Source organism: Phoca vitulina, unplaced genomic scaffold (assembly GCF_004348235.1).
Source record: "Phoca vitulina isolate PV1807 unplaced genomic scaffold, GSC_HSeal_1.0 scaffold66, whole genome shotgun sequence".
Classification (NCBI taxonomy): domain Eukaryota; kingdom Metazoa; phylum Chordata; class Mammalia; order Carnivora; family Phocidae; genus Phoca; species Phoca vitulina.
In genome coordinates, this window is record NW_022589769.1 from 3,750,072 (window position 1) to 3,768,866 (window position 18,795).

The 18,795-nt window shown below is 50.9% G+C and overlaps 1 protein-coding gene across 8 annotated transcripts in view; it reads left to right on the top strand.

Annotated features, from left to right (window-relative positions):
- CLEC16A (C-type lectin domain containing 16A) overlaps positions 1-18,795 on the top strand; it is a 202,541-nt gene that overhangs the window by 83,863 nt on the left and 99,883 nt on the right. For all 8 annotated transcript variants that reach the window (XM_032392262.1, XM_032392260.1, XM_032392264.1 and 5 more), the window contains 5 exons: positions 737-846; positions 1,605-1,649; positions 4,017-4,067; positions 7,577-7,705; positions 15,343-15,463. In XM_032392262.1, coding sequence (XP_032248153.1) covers positions 737-846; positions 1,605-1,649; positions 4,017-4,067; positions 7,577-7,705; positions 15,343-15,463 — 456 coding nt within the window. The remainder of the gene's footprint in view (positions 1-736; positions 847-1,604; positions 1,650-4,016; positions 4,068-7,576; positions 7,706-15,342; positions 15,464-18,795) is intronic.

The following is an 18,795-nucleotide window of genomic DNA, read 5'->3' on the forward strand; positions in this document are numbered from 1 at the left end:
GGGTTCGGGCCTTGCTGTAGGAGACATACTCTGGGCAGTCTGATGGGAAGGGTGGACTTGGACGCAAGATGGAAAATGCAGGCAAGGGTGCAGAGGTGGCCAATGTGGATTATAAGGCTTGTGCTGCTCAGGGCGCTTCAGGGCCCCGGCACGGTTCCTGTCCTGCCCTCAGCCCAGCACAAGGAGACCTTCTCTTGCACAGTGGTCCCAGCATGTTGTGGAATTGAGCCTTATTGGCTCTGACCGGCCCCCCTTGCCTGTCCCCTCCCCAGTCACTGTGACCGGAGGAATAGAGCACCCTGACCAGCCTGGGTGATGTGCCCCTCCCTGGGACAGAGCAAAGGGACCGGCCCCATCCAAATTAGAGACCCAAGAGTGGGGTTGGTGATTCTCCAAAGGAAAGAGTGGTGCTTGCTCCTGAAAAGGGGAGGGAACCCAGCCAAGGAAAGTAACCACAGACGGCCACTTTCGCCGCCTTCAGGAATAATTAGTAATAATCTTTTTCCTGCCTCCTTTCCACTGATAAAGGGAGTGCAGGGGAGTATTTGGTGTGGGTGTTTTGGATGGAACATTCTATTGTAATTGGGAAGGGGTTGGCATGTGAGTTCCCTCTTTGTCCCCACTGGATGTCAAGGGCCGTCAGCTGACCTGTTAACCTCAAAGTGGGCAAGGCAAGAAACTGTGTTTAAGGCCTTCCCACCAGGCTGTGCGAGGCTGACCCTGCTTTCCCCTGCAGATGGGAAGATCCGGTTGGCGACGCTGGAGCTGAGCTGCCTACTCCTAAAGCAGCAAGTGGTGACCAGCACGGGCTGCATCATAAAGGATGTGCACCTGGCCTGCCTGGAGGTGAGGGCCCCCTCCCACCGCCTGGGTTCCGCGGGAGGCCGTGCGTGGCAAGGAAACTGCTGGATTCAGATGGGAGCCCCGGGTCCTGGGGTCTGCAGCACCAGCGAGAAGCAGGGCCTAATAGCCCTGATCCCCCACTGCAACCCCCTTGTTCCGGTGGAATTACCATTCCTCTGAGACTGGCTCGATGAGCCCTCTTAATTAGTGAATTTCAGTAATTTCTGTGACAGCTGTTGGCCCTGTATTTGTCAACCAGAATTTTAATATTTTCCTTTATGTATTAGAAAAATGTTACACATATCCAAACACATGCATGCTTTTTATGTTTTTATAGTGCTAATATCTGTATTCATTGTTTTTTAGTTTTTATTGTTTTCCCCCTTATTTTTCATGTTTATTTGAGAAAATTTAGAAAGTACGAAGGCAAAAAGGAACAGCTATAGTTAACGCTTTGGCGTGTGTCTTTCCAGATACCCACACACTGACACATTTATGAGTCACCATGGCCATGTTTTATAACCCGCTTCCCCCACCTAACTGTATGTTAACAACTTTCCAGAATCCCCTCTTTTGCCCATTTTTATTTTAAGCTAGCCCGCCCGCCCACCCTCCCTCTCTTCTTCCCTCCCTATTACAAACCACTCTATTGATTTAAGGATATGAGCCCAGCCTCTCATCTGCTTGATATGCACTCAGATTTTGGAATTGGTAACTTACCCAACTCACTGGCCTCCTTCCCACCTTCCCTCTCTCAACAGGGCGCGAGAGAAGAAAGCGTTCACCTAGTGCGGCATTTTTATAAGGTAAGTGGCCAGAGCGCAGGGGAAGGCAGTGTGGTGTGCATCACAGACACAAGATTATAGTATCTAGGCGTGCGCACATACCGATCACAAGTCTGTGGTGACTTCTTGTACCCGTGCGTGCTAAGCACGCACCATGTCAAACCCCCGAGCAGCGGGCCCTGCGCTCCTCTTAGCGGTACCCCTTCTGAGGACTCACCCCTAGTCTGTGACAGTTTGTTTATCAATGATATATGAATTTGTTTACTGATGAATCTACATATAAATGTGAATTGCATGCACGGGACTATTATATATGTAAATTAATATATGCATGAGGTATGTATGTTTTCCATATAAAATAACTTTTGAATTACTTATGAATTTTATGCATGTATGTCATTTGCAGGCATGTATGCCAAGACACCTCGTACAGGCTTCTAAACCTTTATCATTAAGTTTAGTGAGATTTGTAAAGGGCCACCAGGACTCTGAGTTAACTACCGGGGAATTTGTAGATGTCCTCTTCAGATTCCAGATGGTTAGTTTTGAAATATCTCACTGTGATGGTTTTGTTTTGCTCTATATCTAAAGCGTGATATATTCTTAGGGAAGCACATCATCTGTCAGCAGGAGATGGATTAATCCACATTCACACTGGCCCTGTGGCTCCCCAAGTTTTTGACCTCCATGTCAGGTCTCCCCAGGTCCACTTAGCCAGGGTTTCCCCTGGTCATTTGGCTGATACAGAGAACCTCTCTGGAGGAGGAAAGGTGTCGGCGCTGCCATCTTCTTGTTGTTCAACTGCTTTCATTATCTGTAGTCTCTACAAACTGCCGTGAATCATAGGCACATATGCAGCAGATCCCTTTTCTTTGCAGGAAGCTTTTTAAGCCACTGTCCATTATTGTCGGTGTCCGTTGAGAGAAAACGAGGTCTTATAATCTGGAAATCCACCTCACCAGGCGCAGACGACCCCATGCAGCTGCAACATGGTGGACGTGCCCAGATGAGGGTGGACCACTGTGGGCCCCCACGCATGGGGGAGGAGATCCCAGGCTCCCATAGACCATCCCGAGGGGCTTGGCCTCCGAGCGAGGATATAAGTCCTCAGCAAAGCCCAGAAGAGAGTGGGAGCCTCACGGCTGCATTAGTCATCTTTGGGTCTCTTTCCAGGATAACGGCTCTTCGTTTGTTTCCCCCCCTTTGCATTGCAGAGTCAGAAAGACAGAGATATATAGGTAGGCATTTTCCCAGAGGGTTTATCTTTAGCCAAAAGAGAGCTATATTTGAATTGTAGCTCTTCTCCCTACCCAGATTGTTCATTTGTCCTATAAGTGTTATACCCTAAGTATAATATCTCAGAAGCTTTTGGATGTTCTCAGGATTGTGATTTTTGTGGTTCTTACGTGGTTCTTACGCCATGCAAGAGTATTCAAGTTTCAACTGGAAAAATATATAAAGGACTTGCTCCTTTTCCCATCCTGACCGTGTGTGTGTGTGTGTGTGTGTGTGTGAGAGAGAGAGAGAGAAAGAGAGAGAGAGAGAGAGAGAGAGAGAGAGATTCAGGACTTAGGAGAGAGACAGGACAGTTTGAATAGTCATGATGCATTCAGCTGAATCTCCACTCCCCTCCCTAGCTGTGCTCCATCTGGGGGTGACCATAATGACCATGAGTGCTAGCATTTACCAGCCCCGACTGAGTGGCAGGCTCTGTGGTCAGCACTTTACTCGGGTTAACTCCTGTCATCCTCGCAGTGACCTGCATAGACGTGGGCTGTCATTCCAGTCTTGCAGCGAACCAGAGAGAGGCTCTGAGAGGTAAAGCTGGGATTGGGCCCCTGGTTTGCGTGTCTCAGAGCCAGAGTCTTACCCACCGCAGCCCTGCAGAACTGCAGAGCCTTACAGGTGTGCCTCAGAAATGACTGGAACAAGCTGTGTAATTTTAGTGTTAAGTATGCTTAATTATACGCTTCCTTTCTGAGGCGTGGAGCCTCATAGATTTAACATGGCACCTGAACCAGGCTTCCCATTTCTCCAACCCTTCTCAACACATAGATGATGTGAAACACTCGCAATTTCACCCACTTTTATAGTTTAATTATATATGGTGTTATTTTTGTTGTCGTTTTAATTAGCTGCCTTGACAGAAGGAATCTAACTGCACATGCTTAAAAAAAAAAAGAGAGAAACGTTGAGAGGTGCAATATGATATTTGGGCTTTCATTTGAGCGTGTGTGTTCGTGTTCACGTGTGTGTCTTACTTCCTGGTGATTTACGAGAACTCACTGATGAGAACCAGATGGCCCCAACAGCCATGAACTGGAGTTTATAATAATTCGGTGTTTATGGAAAAAAATATGCATAATCTCTCTCCCTTCCTCTTTTTAGGGAGAAGAAATTTTCTTGGACATGTTTGAAGATGAGTACAGGAGCATGACAGTAAGTGAGGGGCCAGGACGCACTTGGTTGCCTGCACGGCTCATCCAGTGAAACTGAGAGAAAGCTGTCTAACTGGGGCCTTTCTGACCGAGATTGGTGGGGAAGTGAATTGGAAATGGTGCCTTTTGATCCCCGCCACTGGTGAAATTTCGGATGACCCCCACTTCCCCTCTGTGGGCTGTGCCATAGATGGGTCGGAAAGATTCACTTTGATACGAATAATCTTTGAGGACTCGTGCTGTGTCAGGAGTGTAGAGCACATTGTATGTGTTCATTGTGTTACTGCCCCTGTCACCCTGATGGGAGGGGCTGCTAGCATAGACTCCTATCACCCCGATCAGGAGGCGAGGATCAGAGGTCGAGTGAGGCCCCATGCCTGTCCAGCCAGGGAGGTGCAGAGCCAGGATTCCAAAGCACAGCAGTTTGCCTCCAGTGCCCTGCCCTTCTTTGCTGTGCCACCGGAATGTTCCAGCTTGTTGCTTATCCTTGAATCCACAGCACTGGCCCAGAGTCTGCCCTGTTTCCCTCTGTCCATCAGGCATAGTCATGGGAAAAGATGGGTTTAGAAGATTTGCAGCTTTCTCTGTTTTGTTCATTTCTATGCATCCCTATCGTCTGACCCTTAGTTGGCACTCAGTAAATAGATGATAAATGTCCTTTTCATGGACATTGCTCATCAAAGAGTGAGGGCGCCTGGGTGGCTCAGTCGGTTAAGCGTCTGCCTTCGGCTCAGGTCATGATCCCAGGGTCCTGGGATCGGGCTCCCTGCTCCTTGGGGAGCCTGCTTCTCCCTCTGCCTCTCTCTCTCTGTCTCTCATGAATAAATAGGTAAAATCTTAAAAAAAAAAAAAAAAAAATGAAGTGATTCCAGAAGTTTATAGTAAACCTAAGTGTCTAAAGTGTCACAAAGACAAAAGCAGCTTGCTTTCAGTGTCTCCTGGCTCCCAAGCCCATCTCACCGGGTATGGACTGCTGGGCGCTTACCACATCCTCGCCCTCGGCACTTCCAAGGCCTCTGCAGAGCCTATTCCAGGGGAGAATGTAAACTGGCATAGATCATCTCCAGAAACACCCAGTAGCGCCCAAGGCCGCCTCTGGCGAGGTACAGGCTGCTCGGGTGTGCCTCACACCTGGCGATGGCCACTGCTCCCTGCTACTCCCCCAGCCCCTGCAAGGCTGTCTCGGTCTTCTGCTCTTTGGACCGGTAGTTAGAGTGGAGTGGATTTGGGGCTTAGCTCCCATTTCATCTTGCCCCTGTGATGGCCCCTTCTGCAATGTAATTCTCCACAGTTTGGATTCCTGTTGGAAACGTTAAGTCTCCTATGTCGCTTGACGGTGTAGAAAAGCTCAGGCTCCTAAACCCCTGCTCAGTTTCTGCCTTTTTTTTTTTTTTTAAGATTTTATTTAAAATCTTATTTTATTAAAAAGTTTCTGCCTTTTTTTTTTTTTAAGATTTTATTTATTTATTTATTTATTTGAAAGAGAGAGAGAACACACGGTGTGTGTGTGTGAGCAGGGGGAGAAGCAGAGAGGGAGTGGCCAAGGGAGAGGGAGGGAGTCTCAAGCAGACTCCCCGCTGAGCTTGATGCAGGGCGGGATCCCATAACCCTGAGATCATGACCTGAGCCAAATCCAAGAGTGTGACACTTAACCCACTGAGCCGCCCAGGCGCCCCTCTGCTGTTGTTACTAACTGCGTGACCTTCAGTGGGTTGCTTACATTCTGTGCCTTCATTTTTTCCATCTGTAAGATGGGGCCCAAACCACGCGCCTGGGTCTGAAGTACCGAAGAGGCGCCTCCAGTGGGGTGTGCACACAAGGAATATCTGCTTCCTCCCCCTCCTGCCATGGGGAGCTTCTGGGGCTGTGCTTGTGTGTCTTGTCCCATGTTTACTGTGTGGTCTACACAGGGCCTGCCCCCTAGAGAAAGAGAGGGGACACATCCCCAGCCCCCATACCTGAAAGTCAGTCCTGAGGTCGGACTCGAGGAAAGTAGCCGCTGAGCTAAATGAAGTGGAGATAGGCCCTCGGGTGCTCATGGAGACCCCTGCACTGAAGCCATGCCTTCATGTTAGACCCTTATTCACTTCTCTTATCACCTCCTATTTAGCGCAGAGGTGTAATGAGTGCTCACCGGGAAGGTGGTGGAGGGAGGTGGGGCAGAGCAGAGGGGGGCTGCTAGGGAACGGTGGGCAGGCTGGAAGGCAATGCCAAGGGCGGCCCCGGGGTGGGACTCAGGGCTCCGCCACCTGGTCCTGGGATAAAGGGGCTCAGGATGGGGGACCCCAGGCCTTTGGGGGGTGGCTAAAAGAAAAAGACAGGCAGCACAAACTAAGTGTCTCCTTGGCTCCCTAGCCCAGACAGCTGAGCCTTCACCACAACTGCCCCATGTGGTCAGCTATATGTTCCAGGAGAGGGAGAGAGTGTAATATGATTAAGGCCCACTTTCTGAAAAATAAAAACCCAAAAAGACACACAAAAAAGCATGTGATGCTTGGAGGAGTAAAGTTAATTCTGTAGGAAATGTACCCTGTGAAATGTCATTCCTTTATGATGTCAGGGAAATGAAGTGTCCATGTCCAACAACACGTGCACATTCAATGTCCGTAGTGATGCAGCAGAGTTCCAGGAGGGGAGGTGTCGATACCATATGTCGTCGTAATCGGAGAAGGCTTCCCAGAGGTGGTGTGGAAGCAGGCAGACAGTTGTGCTCCCTTGTGGCCCAGGGGCTGTGGGCATACGCCCTTCCTCTGAGGTCAGTGTCCCCCTCTGTAATAAGGAACAGCATCAACATCGCTGTCCAGCAGGAGGTGAGCCCTGCGGGCGCCTGGCACTTAGTAGATGCTCAGTAAGTGACTTTGTTGTATGATCCCAGGTAAAGACAGCAAGGTGGTGAGGAAGGAAGGGGATAGTGGTCATGTGGCAGGAGTCACGGGGTCTGGAGCAGGGCAGGCCTGGGTCTGCGTCTTAGTTCTGCCACCTGCCGGCTGAGTCTCCGTTTTCTCATGAGCGGATCGGGAAACATCCCTTCTGGAGTCTTTGGGAGGATTAAGGAGGATCACGCACTCAAAGCCTGTAGGTCAGCGCCTGCCCACAGTCCGTAGCCCACTCTAGATAAACGATAACTGAGAGCTGCCATCACTAGTCTGCTGTCGTCATTCTTGACAGCACAAAGGGAGGGAGGCGGGCTGCGGTCAGGGACCCGCTCCCTGCCGGGTGGAGGGGCGTGAGCCAGAGGGGTGTGAGCCGGTGGGAGAGCGCAGCTTTTCACAGCACGGAGGCAGCTTCCCAGGAGTGTCTGAGCTGTCTCTTCAAGGGAAGGAAAGGTCTGTGTCTTGGGAAACAGCGGCTCATGTCTCGCACGCCTGGCTGCCTTGAGACCTCATGCCAGCCCTAAGGTGGGCTTGCTTTACTCACTAGCTGTGCGCAGGTACAGGCGAGGGGCCTGGGTAACCTGCCCCATGCTCTTCCTCCCTTCGGTGAGGTTTCCTACAATGTCTCTCCTTCTAGATGAAGCCCATGAACGTGGAGTATCTCATGATGGACGCCTCCATCCTGCTGCCCCCCACGGGCACGCCGCTGACCGGCATTGACTTTGTAAAGCGGCTGCCGTGCGGCGACGTGGAGAAGACCCGGCGGGTGAGTAAGCGTGGGCGGGACCCCCCTCTCCCTGGGCCGCCAGCTGACCAGGTCAAGAGCCCGCCTTCCAACCCACTTCAGGACAGGGGGCGGACGACACCCCCCTGGCGCCCTGCCACCGGGAGGAACTTCCCAAGGCCAGCTGCCCTTGGCTAAAACAGGATTGAGATTCCCCTGTGTGAGGGCCAGGCAGGCTGCCTTGGCTGGTGCAGAGCAGGGCCCCAGCCCCAGGCTCTGGGGGGGACACCTCTGGGCTGCTGCCAGGCACCTGGGGGAGTGAGCCGAGAACAGGCAGTGCAGGTGAGGCCCTGGTGTGAAATCCTCTCCCAGGGAGGCTCGGGACCCCCGGAGATGGTGCAGTGGTGTGCTGATAAGGTATCTGAGGGATCTGGGTGCGAGGCACACAAAAATGAGATTGTGACTCTTGCCAGTCCGTTCCCACGTGTGAAAAGCAGAGGAGTTCTCAGAACCCTGCTGGAGTGTGCGTCCCTTATCAGCACTTTTTTTCTGAAGCAGTCTCGCAGGGCTGTTCACAGTATTTTATCTCTCGCGTAAGATCAGTTTCTTTCTTAGAAAGCACCATCACCTCTTCCTAGAAAATCATTCCCTGGAGACATGAAGGGATAAATTCGATGAGCTCCTTGCCCTCTTCTCAGCTAATCCCTGTTCTAACCAGAGCGGCAGAGGTGTTAATTTTGGGATTTTGAGAAGCAGGAGTGACCTGCTGGATCTGCCTCAAACAGGAGGATTCTGTGGCCTTCCTCTACCCAGGCGATGATTTGGCCTCGGAGGCCTGGGGTGGAGGGGGATGCAGAGGAAGTCCGACCTGTGTGTTTTAAGTCAGCGCACATTCCCTGCTGTCTGACCAAACCCGCAGACCTCACCACAGGACCCACCCTGTCTGAGCCAGTGACACCCGCCTTCCTCATGCTCCCAGCCAGCCCTGCAGGCCCCGTGGCCGGGTACACGAGCATGTTTGTGGGTGGCACTGTTTGCACTGGGCATCACTGGCCCCAGCTTCACCACAGGGCTGGTTTTGACAAACGCGGGTTGTGTTGGCGACTCCTTCACGGGCGGGCATGCTCACCTGTAGCCTTTGGTTGGCCTCGGAAATGTTCCGTGGCGAGGCTAGAGCGAAGGTCCTGTCCCCGAGGCCCGCCTCGTCCCCTGAGCCAGAGGTCCGGAAGGCTGTGAATGGGGAGAGCTGCCGCTCTGGGTTGCCCTCTGCCTTCTTTTTGGTCCCTGGGCCCCCAGTTTTCTCAACACTTAGATGAGCTCCTCTTTGATACCAAGTGAGTCATTCACATCAGTTCTTTATGTGAACCTCCTCATGTAATTCTACAACCGTCCTAAGAAGTTGGCATTATATGAACCTGTCTTGCAGAGGAAGAAACTGAGGCATGATGAGGTCAGGTGATTGGCTCGCAGTCCCCCAGCTCATAAGTAGCAGAGCCAGGACTCCGTGCAGGCAATGTGGCCTGCTTCCCACCACTCCCTTCATTGTATTTACTAGCCCTGCTTGGTGCCAGACAGCAGGGACCTAACATACACACTGCCTCTGTCCTCAAGGAGTCAGAGTCTAGAGGGCAAGGTAGGAAAGGGAGCATTGCCAGTCTGTGCGGCTGAGGCTGTTGCTAAAGGAACATGGGGTCAGGCGCCTCCTCCTGCCTGGGGAGGGATGTAGAACGGGTGGCAGAGGGATAGATTGGGCAGCCAGGAAAGGCAAAGGCCTGGACAGATGTGGCTCACTCCAGCACCTCCAAGGAGGGGACATGGCTGCAGCTCACAGTGAGGGAGGCTTTGTGGGAAGTGATGAGGCTGGAGGGGGCTGATCTCTGGGGCCTTAGAGCCCGTTGAGGACCTTGACCTTGTTAGCTACTTCCTGGCATCAGGCCCTGCTGGGTTGGGGCAGACGGTCCTGATCTACAGGAGAGGATGGGAGAAATTCAGGGCCAAGGCATATGGCAAAGGGAGGGTCACTTGGGCTCTGGGGTTCCTTCTCCCATCTCAAAGCAGCATGTACTACACTGCCTTGCCAGAGTCATTGCGGGGACTCAGTGAAGGGCAGAGCACAGAAAGCCAGTAAGAGTTCTCGAGGGTAGGGGTTCCCTTCTTCCCTTTGCCCCTGACATCTCAGTTGGTTGTAAGTTCCCAGGGCCGTGCTGCCCACCTCCCTTTCCCCAGATGAGATGCACAGCGCAACTGCTACGTGAAGCACAGAGAGCTCCCAGGAATGCCTGGGCTTCCCTGGAGTCACTCGTTCAGCCTTTGTCTGACAAGTTTATAAGATCAACCCTCAAGTCTCAGGGTCCCTGGGTTTAGAGCCAGGGAGAAGGTGGCAGAATATATAGAATAGCGCTGACCATCTCAAGTGAAGCCATCTACCTTAGAGAAGCTTCCCTGACTTCAGGAATCAGTTTCTAAAAGGGGATTTTGACCACTCACCTCAGTCCAGTTCCTGTTTCAAGGCAGCTGTCTAGAATCATCCAGAAGCTTAGCTCCTTAGCCCATTTCAGACATCAGAACACAGCAGTGTGCTTTGAATTTGAGCTAAAGGAAGTGTATGGTTTAGCAAGCAATTGAGGGCTTATGTGGTTTGTTTCAAGTTCTTTGCTTGTATCCAAAGAACATTCCATTTCATCCTTTTGGATTCAAACGTTTTCTTCTTCCCTTTTTTTTTTTTTTCCACCAAGTAGACTTTTTTTTAACTTTCAGGAGGCTGACACTTTTCAGAAATCCCACCTTTTGTTTTCCTTGAGGACTTGTTAAAGAAGTTCAAACAGCCCTTACTAATACATCATTCCTAACTTGTAAAATAGTCCTCCAATCACCAGAGAGCCACTGGATGCCTACTCGATGCCAGATGGTACAGAAATGAACAGGGCCGAAGGGACAGTGAGTGCAGAGTCCCCGAGATGCGAAAGAGTATAGCGTGTTCAAGGAGCAGGTGACGAGCAGAGTGGAGGGGAGGGGACAGGACAGGAGGATGGCTAGGCCTTTCAGGCCATGGGGAGGCATCCGACACTGAAAGTCATGGTGTCCCTCTTGCATTTTGCAAATCACACTCTTTATTCTTTCATTCAACGTATTTGTTGGGCATTTTTCTAGGAGCCAGGCACTGTGCAAAATGCAAGAATAGACCATGAACAAATAATATAAGACCAAAATAGCGAGAGTGCCACTGAGCCATGCCAGCTAATAAGGGGAATTCACGTTGAAATGAAGGTCTTAGGAACTACTGGGATCTGATGAGAACATGGAAGCAGAAGTGGGGACGTGGGCTGGACCTATCCCAGGGGCAGCTGAGAGAAGCCGTTAAGAAAGAACACAGGCTCATGGGACCAACCAGGGTTCAATCCCAGCTCCAATTGTGTGACATTGAGCAAGTTGCTTACCCTCCTTGAGCCTCAGTGTGTCCTGTCTCTCAGCTCCTGGCCAAAGTAGATAAGGTAGAGGGACTGCAAGGTGCCCGGCAGGCAGGAAGAGCTCAGGAAATGTTGGCTGAACAGGGGTGGAGCAGTCTAACGTCTCAGGAGGGAAAGAAAGAGAGTTTTTAGCCATCTACTGAAGCTTCAGGGTAGAGAAGAGAGTTAGGGAGAGGAATTTCTGGTGAATCTCAAGATCTGAATGTAAGCCACTGGCCGTCTGTCTGTGATAATCTTGGAAGCCAGTATGAAATAAATATAGTCGCGTGAAATTTTATTTGTTCCTGACTTCTGTTCCTTGTTCCCACGTAAAACCACAAACAGTTTTTGTTTTTATCGTTATTGCCTGAAAGGAAATAGGATATTTTTCTTTATTCTTTGGATGCGTATTACACATTGAAGCACATCTCATAGGGTTTCGAAAGTAGAGGGAAAGAATTTCCCGTGATTTCATCACCCTAAACAAAGAAAGCTTAGACGCTTTTCGTGTCTCCTCCCTGTCTTTGTGTTCAGTCACATCGTCTCATGCCGGTAGGAAGAGTGCATTGTGGTCTTCCTTCCAGCCTCTTCCTTCCCTCTGTCCCTTGTACAGTGAGAAGCTTTCTGTGCTGGAATGTGGTTTTAATTTCAGTCACATTTCTTACTGGTGCGTGAAAGTTTATCTGGCGACTTCTGCCGTAACTTACTCAGGCATTTTCCTGCTGCTAGACATTCTGGTTGCTTCCAGTATTACGTTATTTTCAACTAAACTGTCCTGAGCAGCTTCACGAATACAGGGTTTTCTTTCTTTTGCTTATTTCTTTAGGAAAAGTTCCCAGAAGTAGAATTTCTGGTTCAGGGGGCACGGACATTTTCTGTGTGACGCTCCCCATATTGCCAAGGGGCTTTCACGGCGGGGCGGGCCCACGTGACACTGCTTCGGCACCCTCTTAGGAGTGACTGGCTTTTCACAGCCACTTCCACGCCTGGTGGGCTCCTCATCTGGGTGACAGCCCCCCGAACTCCATGGCTTGCAAATGTGACAAGGGAAGCAGAGAGAGGGCTGGACCTGAGCTCTCGATTCAGGGTGCACCTCCAGGGAGGCCCCAAGATCAGGGCCACTGGGTACTCCATTCCCAGAACTCGAGCCCGGGCTCAGGGAATTCACGTGACTCACTCGCCGAGTTCTGTTCGACCCTGAAGCCATCCTGCCCCACTGTAGTGGACTCCTCTCCCATGACCCCGCTTCCTTCTCCACGACCCCGCTGCAGAGCTTGCTCCCAGGTGCCTTGGAGCACACGGGATGAGCCTCTTTAACTTCAGCATGCTCAGCTGTCACCCCTTGCCAAAACTAGTGTGTGCTTCCAGAGTCCGTCTTCCTGGCATTCTGTGGAAGCATCAGAAAGCAATAATTCCTTCTTCCTTTTTAATACTTTTTAAAGTGCATGTTTATTTGGCAAAGTAAAGAGAAGCATTCAATAAAAGCCTGGTTCCCCAGCCTTAAATCTTTTGAAGGCAAAGGCATGTGGCTGGAAGAACACAGACTTTGGAGTCCGGTTATTAGCTGAGTCACTGTGGGCAGGCTGCCTCACATCCCTGGGCTTTGGTTTCCGGTCTGTAAAATGGGAACCACGGAGGGTCGTTAAGAGGCTTCAGGGAGATGACACGGTCCAGCCCCGCCAGTACCTGGCAGGTCTCGGGTAAGCGGGGGTGGGGGGGGGCGCTTACTGTTTAGGGGGCTGTGGGGTGAATTTGAGGACCCTTATCCTGGTGTTTTACCTCTCTTTCATGGATTCCCAAAGTTGTGGGGCTCGTCAGCGTGTTCTATATTCTTTATATTTTTATTGTTGTATTATTGTCATTATTATTTTTTGTATTTCTGGAAATATTTTCCATTTGTTGCTTCCAGAGCAAAAGCAAAAAGGTCTATACTAGGAGCCAAATTCCGAACTCCTTTTGTATTGGAAGGTTTCAGGTTCTCAGAGTGATGGTCTAGAAAAGCACACATGTTCCTCTTTTTTCACCCCCCAGCAAGGGTCCTGCTTGATTTCTTTGCCTTCAGAACCTTTGAGAGGAATGGATTTTTGACACTGAAATGAAGCATTCACTCAGCTTGGACCTGACTGATGGGCCTTTTTCCTCAATTCCAAGGCCATGATTCCTTACTTGAGAGCTCAGATGGCCATATAGTTCAGGGGGCCACCCACGTCTCAGGCTTTCCGCACTTGGGCTGGTGCAGGCGTGCGAGTGTCCTTGTGGGCTTGGTTAAGTGACACAAGCATCAGACATTGCTGGTTCCAAGCCCAGCTCAGGCATCACGAGCAGCGTGAACTTGGATCGCTCTGCCCCTCCCAGTTCCGTTTCTTCTTGCGTAACAGCTTTACGTTGCAGTAAGGTGCACACGGTGCCTGGCGCACAGTGGGTGCTTAATAAATAAAAGCTGTTTTGATTTTTAAAAAAATGAAAAGGCACTTCCTTTTTTTCCTGATTGTTGCAAATGTCTTAGGAAGGCTGTACTTTAAAAAACTGATAAGGACAATCAGATCAATACTAATGCCGCCACCCCTACTACCACCCCCATCGTTATAATATAAAGGCTTATCTGTCTCTAATGCTTCTGGTGGACAAGGGGGAATACATGACCTCAGCATACATCCAGGAGGTAGGGTTGTTCTTCCAGTTTTCTCCATTAGGAGATGGAGGCAGTGGCTCAGGTCTCCTGCCAGGTCCAGGCCAAGGCCGGATTCGGGTTTAAATGTGCCAGTGGGCATCCTTGTTGCCGGGTCAGCAGGAGTCCATGCAAGGCCTGCTCTTTGCAGGCAGGAATTTGCCCCCCGCTTTGTTTTGGGAGGCACCTTGTCATAGGAAGGGCGGCCTCCCCTCTCAGTGGGCCAGGCCTGTAGCCTCAGGAATGTAAACAAGAAGACCAAAAGTGGGCTGGAATTCATCGTTGTGTGGCTCACCAGTGGCGACAGTGGTTTGTCCCCAAGCCCTCCCCCGTGCCCAGCTATCCAGTGGCTGGAGGAACGGACGGCGGCCCCTTTACGGAACACATGCGGGCTGCTCCCCCTCGCCCCCCCCCCCACATTATCTCAGAGCCTCCTAGCAGGCCTGCAGGGCAGGGACTACCGCCCCATTTCACAGATGCGGAAATCGAAGCTCATGGAGGCCAGGGGCCTTGCCTGGTGAGTCCAACACAGGCCTCACGTGTCTGACTCCAGAGCTGCTTCCCTCAGGCGTGTGCCTCGGGTAGGCCTATCAGCTGTGTGTCAGGGAAGGTGGCATGGAGATGGCCTCTCCCATGGGCTGTGCCTCCGCTTCTTAGACTCTTGCCGGTGGGCACCTCAGCCCCAATCTAGGACCCAGGGGTCAGGTGCACTCACGGCAGGCTGGGTCCTCAGTAAAAGCCGCTTTCTGCACAAACTTCTCTGGGTCCGGGCCTGGGATTCTGTGTTTTTCCTGCTCTCTGGAAATGTCTGATGGCCATACCGGACTCCACGCAGACACCTCGTCCACGGGCCAGGAATCCCTGTGCTGGCGGGGCTGTCTCCGGCCCCAGGAAGTGGCTGGGTCAGCCTGAGGGCGCTTGGGGCACTGATGTGATGGCACACCGGCCAGGCGCCAGGCCTGCTGTCTCATCCACAGCACACTGAGACTGTGCTGTGAACGGGCTCACCCAGGGAGGGGCAGGGGCAGGATTTTAACGGAGTCTGGCTGGCTCCGAACCCTACGAGCATCTCACCCTCTTCTGCCCTCCCTACCCCCGCATTCACTAGGCGGGACATGGGAACACTGTTACTTGTGATACGGATTTCCAAATTCTGTGCTGGTTTAGTTGGAAGAGGCCTGGTTCTAGCGCTCCCTAGCCGTGTGACCTGGGGCGGTTCACTTTGCCTCCTTGGGTCCCAGTGCATTGTCTGCAAAATGCAGCTGCTTGCTAAGCAGCGGTGTCATGAAGGTCACATGGCACTAGGAGAGAGCTCCTGGCAAATGACAGGTGCTCAGTTGAGGTGAAGTGGCCTAAACCTATGAACTAAAAACAGGCTGCACCCTTTGATTTTTTTTTTTTTGGCCTTGCTCTGAAAACACCAGAGCCATGATACTGGGACAAGTGGACTTTGTTTTGTTTTGTTTGTTTAAATCAAGAGTCACAGACTGTGTGATTTCTCCATATGGAGCACTTAACCTAAATAACTCCAGCTTCATCCTCCTCTGCTCCTGAACTCTGTCTAGGCCATCCGGGTGTTCTTCATGCTCCGTTCCCTGTCACTGCAGCTGCGAGGGGAGCCCGAAACCCAGTTGCCCCTGACGCGGGAGGAGGACCTGATCAAAACGGATGATGTGCTAGATCTGAGTGAGTCCTGGCGGGGGGGAGGGGTGGGGGGGGACGGGTGCGCACGCTGCCACGCTGGCTCCGGTGTCCCTGGGAGGGACCGTGTGCGACCTACGTTTGCTCCCGCGGTTGATCTGTCACCAAAAGCTAACAGAGTGTGCGTGTCCTGCCAGACTCAAAGAAGGGGCCCTGGATGCTGGGCACCTGGCAGTCTTGTCTGTGTGGGCTCTGCTTTCCGGAGCCCAGGTGGAGCTGCACAGGGTGATTGGGGTCTCCAGCGTCCCTGCCCTCCACATAACTGTAGCATGATTGGCTTTGTGTATTAAGGGGTTTCTGTAGGATTCCAATGATTAAAGGCCTCTGCTATGAAAAAGGAGAAAACTTTCAAAAATGCAAACCAGCAGCCTGTATGTGAGGCAGAGGAGGGGAGGCCGGAGAACCGTGTGCTCGGCTTGCAGCCTTGGGCTCCCTCCATAACCACACGCAGTGCCTCATGCTGTCCTCGGCAGCATGAGCATGAGGCTGTGATTAAAAGTGACAGTGGGTAAAAAGCCTGGTCGAGCTCCTGTAATCCTCCTCATACGAATACAGCTCTCTCTTTCCTCCATTTGCTATAGGGCACGTGCACACAGATGGGCAAGGTGGTTTTCTGTTTCTTAAAGGCATTGTGATATGGTAGGATTCTTTGGTTATGAGACAGAAAACCCAACTTAGGTTGGCTTAAGGAAAAAGAAAGGGGAATTAGCTGGTGTCACTGGAAAGTCCAGGAGTACATCTGCCTTCAGGCATAGCTGGATCTAGGTACTCAAGCAGTGTCAGCAGGAAGCTGCTGCCCTGTCTCAGCTCAGCTTCCCTTTGTTCTGGCTTCATCCTCAGGAGGGCTCTCACCAGGTACCAACAAGGTGGCCATCTGCAGCTCCAAAATCTGCTGAACCAGCTAAGCGGACCTCCCAGAAACAGGGCTTCCTTTTCCTGTAACTTCTATGGAAGTCCACAGCAGGTGGTCTTCCTCTGGTCTGGCTTGGGTGGTCAGTGGGCCATCCCTGAACTGGTCGTTGTCAGAGGAATATGATTCATTACTGAGTGAGGCCAGAGTCATGTGGTGAACCCTAAGCTGGGAAGTGGGGCCCATTTCTTTTCAACTCCATCACCTGAGAGGGAGGAGGGAGGTTGCCCTCAAAGGAAACTCACAAAGAGATGGAAGCTGAGCAGGCAGGAGTGGCAGATGGCCACTCTTTATGGCCCATGGTAAGGACAGGGTCCCCGCTGTTTTAACTCAGCTTTATTGAAATACAGTTTACATCTGATAAAATTCACCAAGTTTTAGTGTAACATTGGATGAGTTTTGACAGAAGTGCTCAGCTGTGTGACCAGCGATCATGATGTAGACCATGAGGGTTGGCATTTGATCCATTTGACACGCCCTGTCCTGCTGTGAATTCCCCGGAGCAAATGATTGAAACCCCTTCAACTTCCGTTTCCTCACCTGGAAACTGGGGATGACTTCCTTATGTGATGGACTTGTTTTGAGACTTGAGCACAATATAATATGAAATACTATATGACAGAGCATAGTGTCTAGTATATAACTGTGCTCAAGGAACTGTAGTCCTTGTTACCTGCTAATTAAAGCAGGTGATGCATATAAAGAACAGAGCACTCTGCCTGAATAGAAGATTCTCTGTGATTATTACGGGTTTTACCTGCTTGACTAACTTTTTTTTAAGATTTATTTATTTATTTGAGAGAGAGGGGCAGAGAGAGAGAAAGAGAATCTCAAGCAGATTCCCTGCTGAGCACAGAGCCCAACTTGGGGCTCGATCTCACGACCCTGAGACTGACCTGAGCCAAAACCCAAGAGTCGGATGCTTAACGGACTGAGGTACCCAGGCGCCCCTAACTTCTTCTTGCCCTCTTCTTAATCTCTTTTTTTCTTCTCTCTCTTGGAAGAACAAGGAAGCTAAGTCCCCTTTGGGCTGCTCTGTGCTCATCTCCTTTGGTCCTTTTCTCCTTGAGAAATTGCCATAGGGATTTTTCTAAGGGTTTAAATTGATTGAGTTGGCTGCAGAGAACCATAAACCAGTCTTTCTCTGATTTGATTCAAGGGAAGAGGGAAACAGCTTGCTTTCAAAGGGACCACTCCATCAGGGCAGCAAGAATGTTTGCATCCATGAAATGGAATTAAATTTTATGCTGGGAATTCACATTCCTTCCTTCTCCCCCCTCCCCGCCCCCAGGAATGGCCTGCTGAAATAAAGGTTAAAAGTATTTCACTTATCAATTTTAATTGATTAGATTGCTAGTTGAGATCACTTAACTGAGCCTTTTTGGGTAGTTGGCCATTAAGAAAGTAATGGCTGTCTGTCTTTACCCAGCCCGGTCACAAATTATGTCTTTGCTAAAGAGTGCCATCCAGAAAATACTAGGACTTATGGATTTTATGAGCACATGGTACTAGAATAAGATAGCATGTGTTGTTGTTGGACTTTGTGTCCTTTTTTCTTTGTATTTTTCCCGGTGATTATTCTTAAATGCAGGAGTGTCTGACCTTCCAGTGGGGAAAAATCAGTATGCTTCGCATGTCACAAAATGCCTTCTACGTATATAAAATGTAGGCAACATCATAACGTAGGCAAAGGCATTCACATTTGCCGAATGATTGGAAGCCGGGCATGCTTCTCGTGAGCGCCGTGATTTGAAGAAAGCTGACTCAGGGAGAAATGATGGGGGCTGGTCAACTTTCATGGAAGGTGATGTGATCCAGGCGGACAGGCTCAAAGGCACGCCAGCCCCACACCGCAGGAAGAGGCGGCTTAAAGTGTATTTACTGACCTTGTCGCACTCTGATAAGAAACCACGGCCTAAGAGTACACAGAAGCCACGTCACGTGTCTGCTGACCAGCCGCGGGCCTCTGGGCAGGTGTGCCCGGTGAGCTCTGACACGGGGGCTCTGGACAGGAGCATGGTGGAGGCCGTCGCGCCCCGCAGAAAGAGGCAGAGCTGACTGTGCTCGAGCCTGTTTTGTTTCCGCTGGAGAGGAGAGTGGCGTGGGGCGCAGGTCAGGGACTGGCAGCCGGGAGGGAAGGGGGATGGGAAGGGAAGGCTAGCTTGACTAGATAAAATAGATGAGACTTTTAGAGAGAATGGCACCATGAATCTCCACATACCCCGCCTGCACTTCAGAGGTTATTACTCTTTCACTACGTCTCATTCCATCTGCTCCGCCATTTCTCTTTTCAAAATTACCTCCCCTCACCTCCGCCCTCCCTGAGTGTAGTAAAGCCAATGGAAGACATCATATCATTGCATCTATAAATACTTCTCTCTCACAGAGAAGGACTTGGGGCTGCTCT